The sequence below is a fragment of the Centrocercus urophasianus genome, unplaced genomic scaffold (genome assembly GCF_019232065.1).
Source record: "Centrocercus urophasianus isolate 14NV4802_14NV808 unplaced genomic scaffold, USGS_Curo_1.0 seq_23, whole genome shotgun sequence".
Taxonomy (NCBI): domain Eukaryota; kingdom Metazoa; phylum Chordata; class Aves; order Galliformes; family Phasianidae; genus Centrocercus; species Centrocercus urophasianus.
Genome location: NW_024884789.1, coordinates 15,966,198 through 15,979,168, shown reverse-complemented (window position 1 = coordinate 15,979,168; position 12,971 = coordinate 15,966,198). Strand labels below are relative to the sequence as shown.

General features: G+C 36.8%; 1 protein-coding gene across 8 annotated transcripts in view; it reads left to right on the top strand.

Annotated features, from left to right (window-relative positions):
* The window catches only part of HERC1 (HECT and RLD domain containing E3 ubiquitin protein ligase family member 1), a 93,889-nt gene that overhangs the window by 31,341 nt on the left and 49,577 nt on the right, over positions 1-12,971 (top strand). For all 8 annotated transcript variants that reach the window (XM_042823938.1, XM_042823940.1, XM_042823939.1 and 5 more), the window contains exons 15-25: positions 577-729; positions 907-1,039; positions 1,533-1,724; positions 3,758-3,979; positions 4,778-4,951; positions 6,612-6,726; positions 6,823-6,943; positions 8,012-8,183; positions 9,080-9,386; positions 10,501-10,621; positions 10,912-10,963. In XM_042823938.1, coding sequence (XP_042679872.1) covers positions 577-729; positions 907-1,039; positions 1,533-1,724; positions 3,758-3,979; positions 4,778-4,951; positions 6,612-6,726; positions 6,823-6,943; positions 8,012-8,183; positions 9,080-9,386; positions 10,501-10,621; positions 10,912-10,963 — 1,762 coding nt within the window. The remainder of the gene's footprint in view (positions 1-576; positions 730-906; positions 1,040-1,532; positions 1,725-3,757; positions 3,980-4,777; positions 4,952-6,611; positions 6,727-6,822; positions 6,944-8,011; positions 8,184-9,079; positions 9,387-10,500; positions 10,622-10,911; positions 10,964-12,971) is intronic.

The window sequence follows — 12,971 nt, the reverse complement described above, 5'->3', positions numbered from 1 at the left end:
TGTCAGATACATTATTGTTCTTAGCTGTAGAGTAGTGTTGGCTGATGAACAGTTAAGGGGAGCATAAGTGCAATTGATGACTCTTGCACCTTTTTATTCAACTAGCCAGTTAAATATAAAGGAGAAAAGAAATCAGAGCTCTTTACTTCTCCAGCATACTATCCCTGTCTGCTGAGGGTTAGGGTTGGTAATTTTTAGTTCTGTTCTGTGGACATTCAACAGTCATCTATATCCAGCTACTTTCAAATTTCTCCTTGAAACTGACTCCATTTTTACTGTAGAATTTGCAAGGAGATCAAGCAGCTTTCTACCTTCTGCCATCCTAGATGATGCTAGGAAGGTTTCTGGACATTTCTAAATGGAAGGTTTCTAAAACATTTAGGTATCTTAAGAAATATTACTTATTTCAACATAGTGTGATTTGGGGGTCAGGGTGAGGAATGAGTTATTTTATCCAGTTTTCCTTGAGTTAAACTAATAATAGTGCTTGAGAATCGAAAGAAAAAAAAATCTGGAAGAGAGCGAGGCTTTTTGTGCTGTTTTTTTTTTTTTTTTCTTTCTCTTTTGTCTGAATAGGATCAAGCCTTTGGAGAACTGGAGAAAAACAGTGATAAATTTTTACTGGGTGCATCATCATCAGAAAACAGCCAACCTGCTCATCTTCATGAGCTTTTATGTTCACTGCAGAAACAGTTGCTGGCTTTTTGCCACATCAACAGTGTTAGTGAAGTATGTATCCTTATTTGTATTTTAAAGGGGGAAAAATTGCCTCAACATGCATGAGTAATATGCAATTTTTACTTTTTAATAAAAATTTTCTGAGTATTTGAAAAAAAACTGATAGAAATAATGAACTCTTTAAATATTTGTATATAATTATGATATTTTATGGTTATTTCCTTCTAGAATTCCAGCAGTGTGGCACTGCTTCATAAACACCTTCAGCTTCTGTTGCCTCATGCTACAGATATCTATTCCCGTTCTGCGACGCTGCTTAAGGAAAGTTCTTGGAATGGCAGTGTTGGGGAAAAACTGAGAGGTAAATATTCATGAAAAAAATGAGTAATGGCAGGATTGGCAGCTTAGGACAGTTCTTGTTATTTTAGAACAATAAAAATCCTTATTTTCCTCACACCTGCACAGTATAAACATCCCAAGTCTCTTCAAAGAAAGAGGTTAGTTGTCTTACCCAAGCATAGCATCAAGTTCATGTTTTTGTCAGGACATTTTGCACATAGGAAAACTGAAAGAAAAAAATATATAAAAATTGTCTCTCTATAGTATTATTTCAGTAATATTTGGTTTAGATTACTGTTTTTTAGCATTCAGTTTTTTAATTGCTGAAAAGTGCAGGAGAAAATACGGAATATATTTATGGTTATTAAATAAACCCTCCAATTCCAAATGTAGTTTTAAGACATACTGAGACAGCTGAGATGTTTCTGTGCCGTTCTTTGTGACTTGTTTTACTGTGCCTATAATACAATTCAATTCCAGATTCTAATTACTGGTTGTTTTTTTTTCCTCTGTAGATGTGATTTATGTCTCTGCAGCTGGTAGTATGCTGTCTCAGATTGTCAACTCTTTATTGTTACTGCCTGTGTCAGTGGCTCGCCCTTTGTTGAGTTATCTGCTAGATCTGTTGCCACCTCTGGATCGTCTTAATAGACTCTTACCTGCTGCAGCACTTCTAGAAGATCAAGAGTTACAGTGGCCACTTCATGGTAAGAGTAATAACATGCTTTTGATATGAAAGATAAAGACTAGAGTATCCTGGGTTGGTGGGAAGGCGTTTCTGTTCTTTATTGACCAGCTGGAGACCTGTAAGGCAGATGAATGCCTCCTTAGCTTGTCCTCAGGGCTGCATTTGGCAGAGGCTGCCCTGTTTCTTCTGGCTCTGAGCTGTGAGTGGCAGCAGATGGGAAGCAGCACGGCCTTGTCCTGCTGCCTGTTGTCCCCATGATTCATCCTGCAGCCCAAGCAGATGTCAGGCCTGCTGGGAGCTGAGCAGTGCCACAGGGTGCTGTGCTTCATCTTATCCAAGTAAAACTGTGGTGCAGAATTTATAATCCTGCCTCAAACCAGGTCACGTGCCTCTGGTAACCTGATGCCCACAGCCATACCAAGTGCTTTAAAATATCTTAGTGGTCTTTTCCAATTTTATTGATTCTATGAAATGTGGAAATACAACACCTAGAGATATGGCTAAGTGGGCATGGTGGGGATGGGTCTGTGGCTGGAGTCGGTGAACTTAGAGGTCTTTTCCAACCTTAATGATTCTATAGTAACTCTGTGATATCTCTTTTTATAGTGGAAGACTTAATTTCTATTAAAAACTGCTTTTTTAAGTGTAGTGTCTTATTGCATCTCATTTTTAAATTCTGAAGTGTATTAACATCCCTTGCTGTGAAATATTTTGAGCTGTGGGCAGACCTCTTTACTGTGCAGCCTGGAATGTATGCTGATGACTTTGGGAACGCAAGAACAATATAGGACACATATATATATGTCCTATATATATATATATATGTTATAACATATATATAAAATATATATATATATGTTATATATACATATATATATAACTGAAAATACTAACTTTGTAATAATGAAAGTACTTTACTTGTAAATGGAAAAATATTGTCATGATCTATTTCCTCTCTAGTCCAAATGTTACTTTGCGTTCCATTGTGCAGTGTAAGTTAACTTAAAATTATTGATTTTGGAGACTATCTTTTTATGCAGGTGTATAGTGGTGGGATAAGGGAGAACAGTTTTAAACTAAAAGAGGGGATGTTTAGAATAGGTATTGGGATTAATTTTTTTTTATTAAGCAGGTGGTAATACAGTGGTATAGGCTGCCCAGAGAAGCTGTGGGTGCCCCATCCCTGGAGGCGTTTGAGGCCAGGTTGGGTGGAGCCTTGGGCAGCCTGATCTGGCAGGGGCTTGGAACTGGATAAGCTCTAAAGCCCCTTCCAACCCAAGCCATCCTATGATTCTATGAGTATAAAGATTCTATAAGCTGCCAACTGCCTGAAGGTGTGCTGCCAGATCCTTCTGACACAGCTTCATTATAAATTAAACATATTAACAGTCTCTAAAAAGAGGTATTTACCTGTCCGTTTTTCACTGTATACTCTTCCTTCATCCACAATTTTTCTTTTACTAGGTTCTGTTATCTTTCGAGATTACATTAGGTTGAAATCTTACCAACAGTCACTGTGTTTTACTCGCCAAGTAGCACAAGTGCATGTATAATGTGTAATAGAAGTGGATTTCAGCTTACTGAGTTATGTGGTGGGCACAGGACATGGAGTTAGCACCTCTCTGTGCCCTTCCCTTGTCCTGGTTTCAGCTGAGACAGTGCTAGTAGCACACTGATGGTTTGGTTATTGCTGAGTCGTGCATGTGTGCCTGGGGCTGCTTGGCAGGGAAGAGCCACCACCATGATGTGTTGTGAGGGCAGGCTGTGTTATTAGCTGTCTCAGGCTGCATGTGGTCCATGTTGAACGTGCCTAATGAGCGTGGGCTGCTGTCACATGGATGGTTATGGCTTTTGCTGCTGATCAATTTGAAATGCGAAGTGATCGATTTGTCCTAGCTGCTTTTTCTTTAGTTTACAATTGTTGACAAAAAGGGGCAAATCAACTGTTATTAAGTGGGAAATGTTATGAGACCTGCAGTTAATTTTACTAATTTTGGAATTGGCTTTAACATCTGGGCAACAGTGACTGATTTGGTGATTCGTTGCTTTTAGGTGGACCTGAATTAATTGATCCTGCTGGAGTGTCCTTACCACAGCCTGCCCAGTCTTGGGTATGGCTTGTAGATCTAGAGAGAACTGTAGCTTTACTTATTGGGCGGTGTCTTGGTGGCATGCTTCAAGGACCTCCAGTGTCCCCTGAGGAGCAAGACACAGCCTATTGGTTGAAAACTCCACTTTTCAGCGATGGAGTTGAAATGGATATTCCTCATCTAGGTAAGCTATTAAATACAGAAAACTAACTGTCACTGTGAATATTTGTGTTCTGTTTTGAAATTTCTTGGTCACATTTGTACAAGTCTCTGTACATAGAGTTTCTATTTCAGCTCTTTTGTCTGTTGGACAGAAGTTGGAAAATAGCTATTTAAATATTTGCTACAGTTTACAAAGAGTATTGGAAATCCATAGAGAGAGAATTAGAATATTCAAACAGTTTCTCAGTGAAAGAAGTAACGCAAACTTCACTAAGTTAATTTAAATTTCTTTTATTTTTAGATGTTCGGCATTTAACAGAGAAATCAGGGGCTCCAATGTTTCATATACAATTCGTTCTTCACATTCTTCATTAAAAATATTATGTTAAATTGTATTCTACTTCGAAAGTGGAGTCTATATTAGTTGAAAACATGATTAAAAACAAATTCTTCTCGTTTACTAGAAGCATTGAAAGCATTCAGCACTATTGTTTCTAGTCATCCCTTCCAAGCATGCGTAGTCATCCCAACCAAGTGTGTTAGAGGTGGTTGTACATCAGAGAGAAGTAATGATGCAAGATTATGATATTGAAGCAGAGGATAATGCTTCTAAATTTTCATAAACTTGATATGAATTGTAACAAAATTGCTTTATTCCTAATCTAGAGAGAATTTGTAGCCAGACAGTGAGGTATGTTGGTTTATTTATTTATTGTGGAATAGAATGGAGAGTGAAATATGTTTGTCTGCCATTCAAGAGAGGTGCATGTAATCCTCAAAATTTATGGAGTTTAATCTTTAAGTGTTTCCCTTCTGTTAGACAAATGCATGAGCTCCTTGTTAGAAGTGGCCTTATCTGGAAATGAGGAACAGAAGCCTTTTGATTATAAGCTGAGACCTGAGATTACTGTCTATGTTGATTTGGCCTTGGGTTGTACAAAAGAGCCAGCAAGGAGCCTGTGGATCAGTATGCAAGACTATGCTGTTAGTAAAGGTAAGATGTGGAATGTGTATGTTAGTTAAATATATATTGCATGTTTCAGCTATGTTCCTACTGAAGTCTTGTGTTTTCTTTGGCAACAACTTTTAATTCAGCAACACGATTAATATATTTTATTGTTGTGTTCCATTGTTTTCCTTAATTTTGACACTGATTCCAGTATTTGCAAGCATGTAGTTCAGTGTTCTTCTCCCCTCCGAAGTATGAGAAAAGGAGACTCTTGTTTCCTTATTGAGATGTTTGTGTTTCTGTTTTCATAGTAGAGTGGGGTGAAATTTGCAGTTATTAAGAAAAACAATGATAATGGGGAGGAGAGAGGTGGAGAAAGGCAAAGTAACTTGGAAAATATGCTAAGAGTGGGATGAAAGAATAAGCCTTTGAAGTTATAATAAGTTTTTCAAGTCCTTGAGAGGCTGGCATTACAGTGTCAGTGGTTCTTCATCCTTATTGCCTATAGTCTTGGTTCCTGCTCAATCTTGCTAGGCCTCCTTTGAATAAAACCACAGAACACTGCTGTTGTACTGAAATTCTGAGAGACCCAGAGATTATTTGCTGTACCTCTGGACAAAGTAGGGCCAGGTCAAGAAGGCAGCAAGTCGTATTATTTGTCTGTTGAGAGCAGTAGAGATAATTCTGTTTTGAACTCCATGGAATTAGGAATTCCAGTTTTAAAAAAAAAGAATGCTGGTTGTCTAGTTGAAAAATCTGAGCTGAATGGGCTGACTGATGTTATTTTGGTTATGGAGTAGAGTGTTCTGGAAGTTGGTGTGGTCCTGCTTAGTTTACAATATAAGATGACTGAGAGTTGTGCGTTAGCAGCATAGCATCAAATGCAATGTCATGGAACTCAGGGATGTTAAAATTCATATTTTCACAGACAGATCTCTGTGATTTCTAAAGCAACCTTCAAGGATTCATAAATAATATTTAATAAGAAAAATACTATTATGAAAGTACATGTATGGAAGTGGAGGAAATAATTTCATTTCTGCCTCAAGTGTAGATGGAGCTTTGAGGATGTTATCTTGGAAGTTCATTTATTTTATAGTGGAACGGCATTATTTTCATAATGGTCCTTCTTTAAAGTGGAGGAAAATCATTTTGAAATGAAAATGTAAGTTTCTGGAATTATTCAGGGAACCTTAATTTTGAGACCTCAAAATATCTCTTGTTGATACTAGCAGTGAAGCATGTGCTTAAGCTCTGTTAAATTGCTGATTCTCATAATGGAGATACGGCTGTTTCATTGTAAGTGAGTCTGCAAAATAATTTTTGAATCTGGATTCAACAACATGAAAGAGTGCAGAAGGCCTCAAATATGACAAAAAAATTCCATGTAACTCAGTGGCTGGATAAAGGAAAGAGCTCCAGTTGTATATCCTTGCTGAAAGAGATTACAGCCTAACTCAGCTCTTTGAGTTTCTGTTTATCCTGTTTGTGTGCCCTCCTTGGCTCAGTATTAGACACAAATATCCTGAGCAGGCCAAAACATATTTGTCTCTGAAGCAGCAGTGAATTATTGACTTATTTCTTTAATGTTGAATGTGCTTATGAACTGGAAGATTTAAAAGGATGAAGATTTTTATATGATGTCATGAAAAATGATTTTTGTTGGAAACAGTAGCTGGTTTTGATGAGTCCTTTGTATTTTCAGATTGGGATACTGCAACTTTAACTAATGAATCACTCCTGGATACTGTGTCCAGATTTGTTCTTGCTGCTCTTCTGAAACATACAAGTCTACTCAGTCAAGCCTGCGGTGAGAGCAGGCAAGTAACTCAAAACTGTCTTTAAAAGCTCAATTCTAATTTCTAAAAGAAAATTTGTAAGATTTTTTTTTGGGGGGGGGGGAATCTCTTTTACAGATATCAGCCTGGCAAAGCCTTGGCAGAAGTATACCGTTGTGTTTATAAAGTTCGGAGTCGCTTGCTAGCCTGCAAGAACATGGAACTTATTCAGACTAGATCATCATCAAGAGACAGATGGGTAAGACTGGAAATACTTTTGAGTTCTTAAAGTTTAATGGCATGCTAAGGGAATACTGTGTAATACCTTAGTAACAGATGAATTCAGTATGTAGCAAGATATTCAAATGTTAGTTTCATTTGTTACGCATCTTTTTATTCTGCCTTGTTGAAAAAAGTTCAGGATTCAAATGCAAACGTGCAACACATAATTAGTATCCATTAATCTGCAGCAGATGTGCTGTTAAGTCACTAGAAGAAAATGATTTGCAGTATCTGAAGAGGGCACAGCCTGAAGCCTGGTTTTATCAGTGTATGTAGCAATAGTATGCTGTACCTCTGAGTTGTACAAGAGATGTAGATTTACAGAATTGTACTTGGATGTAGATTTAGATTGATTAGCTTTGTTAGCCACAATGGAGTTTGGTTGCCATTCCAGAACCAACGAATTCAACGACTTTTCAATCTCTGTCCCTTTCTTCCCCTTCCCTACTGAATTTTAGTAATTCAGTAACGTTCAGTTAATGAATGTGAATAGGTGCTATTTTTTCTGCATAGAGGAATCCAATTCAGCAGCTTTGCTTCATCTCTACTTCCATGTCAGATGTCATTTTGTCAGACTGCCCCTGTGCTGCCATTTGTTGCATGGGAGCAAAAATAATGGAATAATGGCAGGAAGGTTCAACCTCTGCTGCCTGTTATACCAGCACTATCTGCTCTGATGTTGGGGGCCAACATAAAAAGATAGGCTACTTTTGGAGTAGCCTTTGTATATAGAATGGTTGTCGGGGTTTTAAAACTTTATTAATGTACTTCATATTCTGAAGTATCAAAGTTTGACAGTTGTGTCCAAGTAAGCCTTCTGAGGAGACATTTCTCTGAAAATAATTTGAGTAAAACTTAAGGAAATTTGAATTTCCCAACTTAGTATTTAAAGCTTTGAATGCAAACAGCTGTCTGTGTTTTATTTCATATGGTATCACAAATATCTTTTAGATGGAAAAAAAATCTTAAATGCTTATGTCCTTTTACCTTCAGCTTTTATTTTGGAGAGAATTTTTTCATTGTAGATTTCTATTTTTTTATCAAGATGCTGGATAACCAAGAATCAGCTGATGTGGATACTCAAGAGCATTCTTTTACTCGTACAATTGATGAAGAAGCAGAAATGGAGGAGCAGGCAGAACGGGACAGAGAAGAAGGACACATAGAACAAGAAGATGAAGAAGAGGAAAGAGAACATGAAGTTATGACAGCTGGTAGTAAGTACTTGTGGGAGTCAGTAGTGTAAAGTGCTTTGGAAAGTTAGTTTGTTTTTCTCTCAAAAGTAGAGTGGGAGAAAGATTGAAAAGGTTGTGTTAGATTTCTCTGTATTAACATTGTTAAAAGTTTTTATAAGATGATACAGTGCTTTTATTGGGTCAGAAAATTCTTTTAATACAAGGGACTGTGAATGCTGAGCAAACAGATGGCCCTTATTCATCTGACATCCGTGTTAACACTTGTATAAACTGCATACAACAGTAATAGACTTCGTAATGTTTTCTCTAAATTTCTGTTCAACCAATCTCTGAGTTTGTATTAGTATGTATGGTATTTATTATATATAAAACTTGTATATGAAACTTAGAAAACAGAATTGACTTTGAATATTTTCCATAAATATGTACTTTATTTTCTTTTCCAACTACTGTTTCTCTCGTTACTGCTAGAAAGTTTTGGGGACATCTTCATTATACTAGAACAAAAAAGCTAATGAAAGGGTAGAACAGTTTTCAGTGTTGAATTGCAGATATGCTGTTCTCTGAAATACAGTTTTGCAGGTGCATTACTTTATATATGTGCTAAAAGGCTAGCATGAAACAGTCTCTCTGATGCTGTCCACTTAACAGTTGGGTTGCATAAGACAGTGAAATAGTGTTTAGTGTTCTGTCAAATTATGGTGTCCCTTCCTTTTAAACTTAGCGCTGTGTAAATACTTCATCTGTTTCTGTGATATCCTTTATGACTTTGTTTTACTGCATTATTTTACCACTGGAAAAAATATTTGTTGTTCTTTGTAAGGTAACATTTTTTTAGCTTGATCTGTTGGTAAATATTTTGTTCTATGTAACTTTGCATAGAAGTTAAGACCTTCTTTTTGTGTTGCATGTTACAGAAATATTTCAGTGTTTCCTATCAGCCCGTGAAGTAGCTCGCAGTCGGGATCGAGATAGGATGAACACTGGGACAGGGACTAGGCTTGATGATCAACCTCCTCAGTCCCAGCAGGAAAGAAGAATCAGCACTGATCTGACAGAAGGCCAAGATGTGTATACTGCTGCATGCAACTCTGTAATCCACAGATCTGCCTTGTTGATCCTGGGAGTGAGCCCTGTTATTGAGGATTTCCAGAAGCGAAGGGAGGATGGGCAGTTACAGCACCCTCCCTCTTCTGCTCCTGAGGGGATTGGACTAATGACAAGGTGAGATCTGATAACTGCTTACATAGTTAACTGTTCTGTCTTTACATGCAATGGGACAATACCAGTTTTCTTCTGTGGGTTCTTAGAAATTTTTTAAAAACATTTTTGTCCAGAGCAATGCTTACAGTGTCCAGAGCAATGCTTACAGTGCTGGCTTGGAATTTTTTTTGAGGTCAATGATATTTTCTCAGTTTCGTTAGTCCACACTGATGAATCTCTAATGAGAGCCTTTTCTGCATGGACCATATTTCTTTTCCAAGGTTGAGCTTACCAATGAATAGTAACAGAGTCGAGGTCATCCACTGTACAGATAACTTGATGTAGTTGGAAAAGTTCATTATTTTTCCTAAAAATAATTGGTGTTTATATTTTTTATTACCATACTTGTATTTTCATTATGTGTAAACAGTCACTTGTACTGTAGCATCCAAGATCATTGTAGAATATGTTTAAAAGCAAAAAAGAATCAGTGTATCATGAAAAGATTGACATTTGTGCTTAATTTCAGACGTTTTGTAGCATCTTGGCACATGCAAGACTGTGTAGTTATGCGTGGGAGTGTAACAAAGGCAGATAGCACATGAAATTGTAAAAATGTATGGTGCAATGAGCATAAACACTATGTGATTTTTGTAACCCAAGATAGTCTTGATAACACAAGTTTTTCTAAACATGCTCCGTATAAATTTTTATTTCAATCTGTGTGTGTGTGTTAGAATGTAGCCCAGGAATTGATAAATTTGCATACAGTCCTTGGTAGCTGATGCTGGTACTGAGCCTCTGAGCCTGCTTAAACTTCTGATGGGCAGAAACTCTGTTGCTGTGACATTTTCCTCACTTAAATTTAAAATGAAGATAATGATGGGAAACTTAGAGGGAGATTATGTCTATTCAGTACCCTTTTATTCTCTCTGCCTCTGGAATTCTAGTCCTTAAAGCAAGAGTGTGTGAGTCTATTGTTGTCAAAGTTAATCCTCTTTAAATGTGGTCTTCTGATATTCCGTGATAGTCTTCTCTGACATAGAACTGTGGTACTTGCTGAATTTGCTTATCAACTCTTATTACTGGCTAGTAAAAGTGTTTACTTTGTGTTGTGTTTGTACATCTGATGCAGGAGTGAAAGTCTTACTGCAGAGAGTCGCTCAATCCATGCAAACTCAAACTATAGACTGATGAAGTCACGAAGTGAATCAGATTTATCTCAGCCAGAATCAGATGAGGAAGGCTATTCACTGGTAAGTAAGCTAGTATTATGTGCCTTGGATATCATCAGTTTATTTTCTATGTAGGTGGTATATCTTGTGCATTTGTCACTTGTTCAGGCTTGTGTTTCAGTATAGGGATCTTTGCTAATAACCACCACTGTTAAGAGAAAATAGTGGTGGTAAAACAGGAATTGAAATTGTTACAGTTCTGTTAATTTTTTAAATTTTTGTGAGGGAATGTTGTATTTTAAACACTTGAATATTATGCACCACTTATTTCCACTTAAAGAAATGAGCTTTTTATTAATTTTCTACTCTAGAGTGGAAGACGAAACGTTGATTTGGATTTAGCATCATCACACAGAAAAAGGGGTAAGTTTTATCAATGCTCATTTATATAAGGAATATTGATCAGAATAAATATGTTAATGTGTCTTAAGTGAAAATGTGTAGTCGGAGTCCATTAATGACAATCAGGAAGTTTAAAATTTTAAATGGCATTGTAATCATCTTGTATTTGTTGTGCTAACATTGATTAATCATGCATTACAAGAATAGTGGACACGAGATACTTCTCAAATTACAGTTAATGTAAAGTAAAGCATACAGTCTTTTTCTCACCTGTTTCTACAAAACAAATGTAAGCGTTGTTACTTTAAGCAGCTTAAAGTTGAAGTTTTCACCACCAAGTTATTATGGGTTCCTACTGCATCCTGTTCCTAAGGGGAGTATCCCAAGTCCAAGTATATTGTGTTGGGTAGCAGGAAGAAGATCATAGAATTTCCAAGGACAAACCTCTTTCATTCTCAAGATTCATAATATATTCTGAGGTCCTTTATGTCTGAGAACTGGCTACCGATCACTTCTAAGCCTGCAAACACTGCCAGGAGCTGTGGATACCCATGTTGTTAACAGCTTTTAAAGTCTAGTTCCGAAAGCGCTGTCCTGCCCTCTTGATGTTATTGACACCCATTTAATATCAACCAACATACTATTTTCAGGAAAATTTCCTCTTCCTGTCTGTTGAAGTAGGTAAGCCATAAAAAGTAGTTGGAGGATGAAACAACTATTAGTTGAAATGCTGGAGAATTGTTCAAATTGATGGGAATCACTGATTACTTTTGCGGATTCAGTTGTATCATGTCTCAAATGGTCAGTCCCTCCAGGTCAGTTTTCCTCCAGAAGCAAATCAATTGCGTGCTCAACAGAGAATGCATAATTGCTATCAACCAACTCTGATACCCTCGTGTTATTAGAATACGTGGTGATTTTAGCCAGTTACTAATGATGGATTACATTTTCACCTCTCAGAAAAGCAATGTGTGAATGCAGATCTTTTTCTGTCCTACCCCTTGTACTTTTCCCCAATTTAATCAGCAATACTCTGGGAGTATTCAGTCCTTGCAAAGCCTGCAAAAAATGCACCATGTGTAGAGTTTTGGTAAGTAGTTCTTGTTTTGCAATGGGCAAGAAAGTAACTTCCTCTGAAGTGGGTTGACTTATTTTAGGATTTCTCTTTATTGAAATCAGCAAATAACCATCCAAACTTCAGATCACATCTCCTTAAATTTGGATCTCACTATTGGTGATAGTTTTATTTTTATGGTATAAAAGCTGTTCCTAATCATAAATTGAAATACAGAATGCCAGTAGTAGGAAAAATTGCTCTTAAGTTGTTCCTGTGGTCTTGCAGCTCAACCTTGGAGGAGAGCATTGTCTTTTAATTCGACATCTTTGCCACTTTGTACACTCTTTAATCTAGTTGCTTTCTCCATTTATTGTATCTGCTCAGAAGTAAGACAGTGGTATTCCTACTTTTTGGGTATCCTGCTCCTTGCTATTATTACTTGATTCTGAATTACTAAACTTTCCATTCTTGTAGAACCAAAAACTGTTGTTTTCAAAACTCTTTCCACATGGGATGATGAAATAATGAAGATTTTCCCCTGATATGTGTGCCCATTAGGTTTTATTTTTGTCCTTGCTTTTTTCCTTGAACTTTTTCAGTTCTGCAGATCCAGAGAGTATGCCACAAAATATTGTATTTTGTATTTGTATTTAATGCACTAAATAAAGATAGTTACTGCATTAAATACTTAGAAATAAAGAATGCATATTTATCAGTGCGGTCACAGACATTTTTCATGTCCTCTGGTCTTCATGTAAATCTTAATTCAGTGAATGCCATTGTGCCTGATTGTACTTCATTATTTTATTAACACAATTAGGTAACTCTGGAAAAAAAACAGCAACTTAAATTACACTCAAATTAACTTGAAATAAAATAGTGCTTGTACTGATTTTTGAAATTCAGGGGTCTGTTTGAGTAGGAGTAAATACTCTCATATATGTATGTAACTGTACTAAAGGGAGTGGTGTT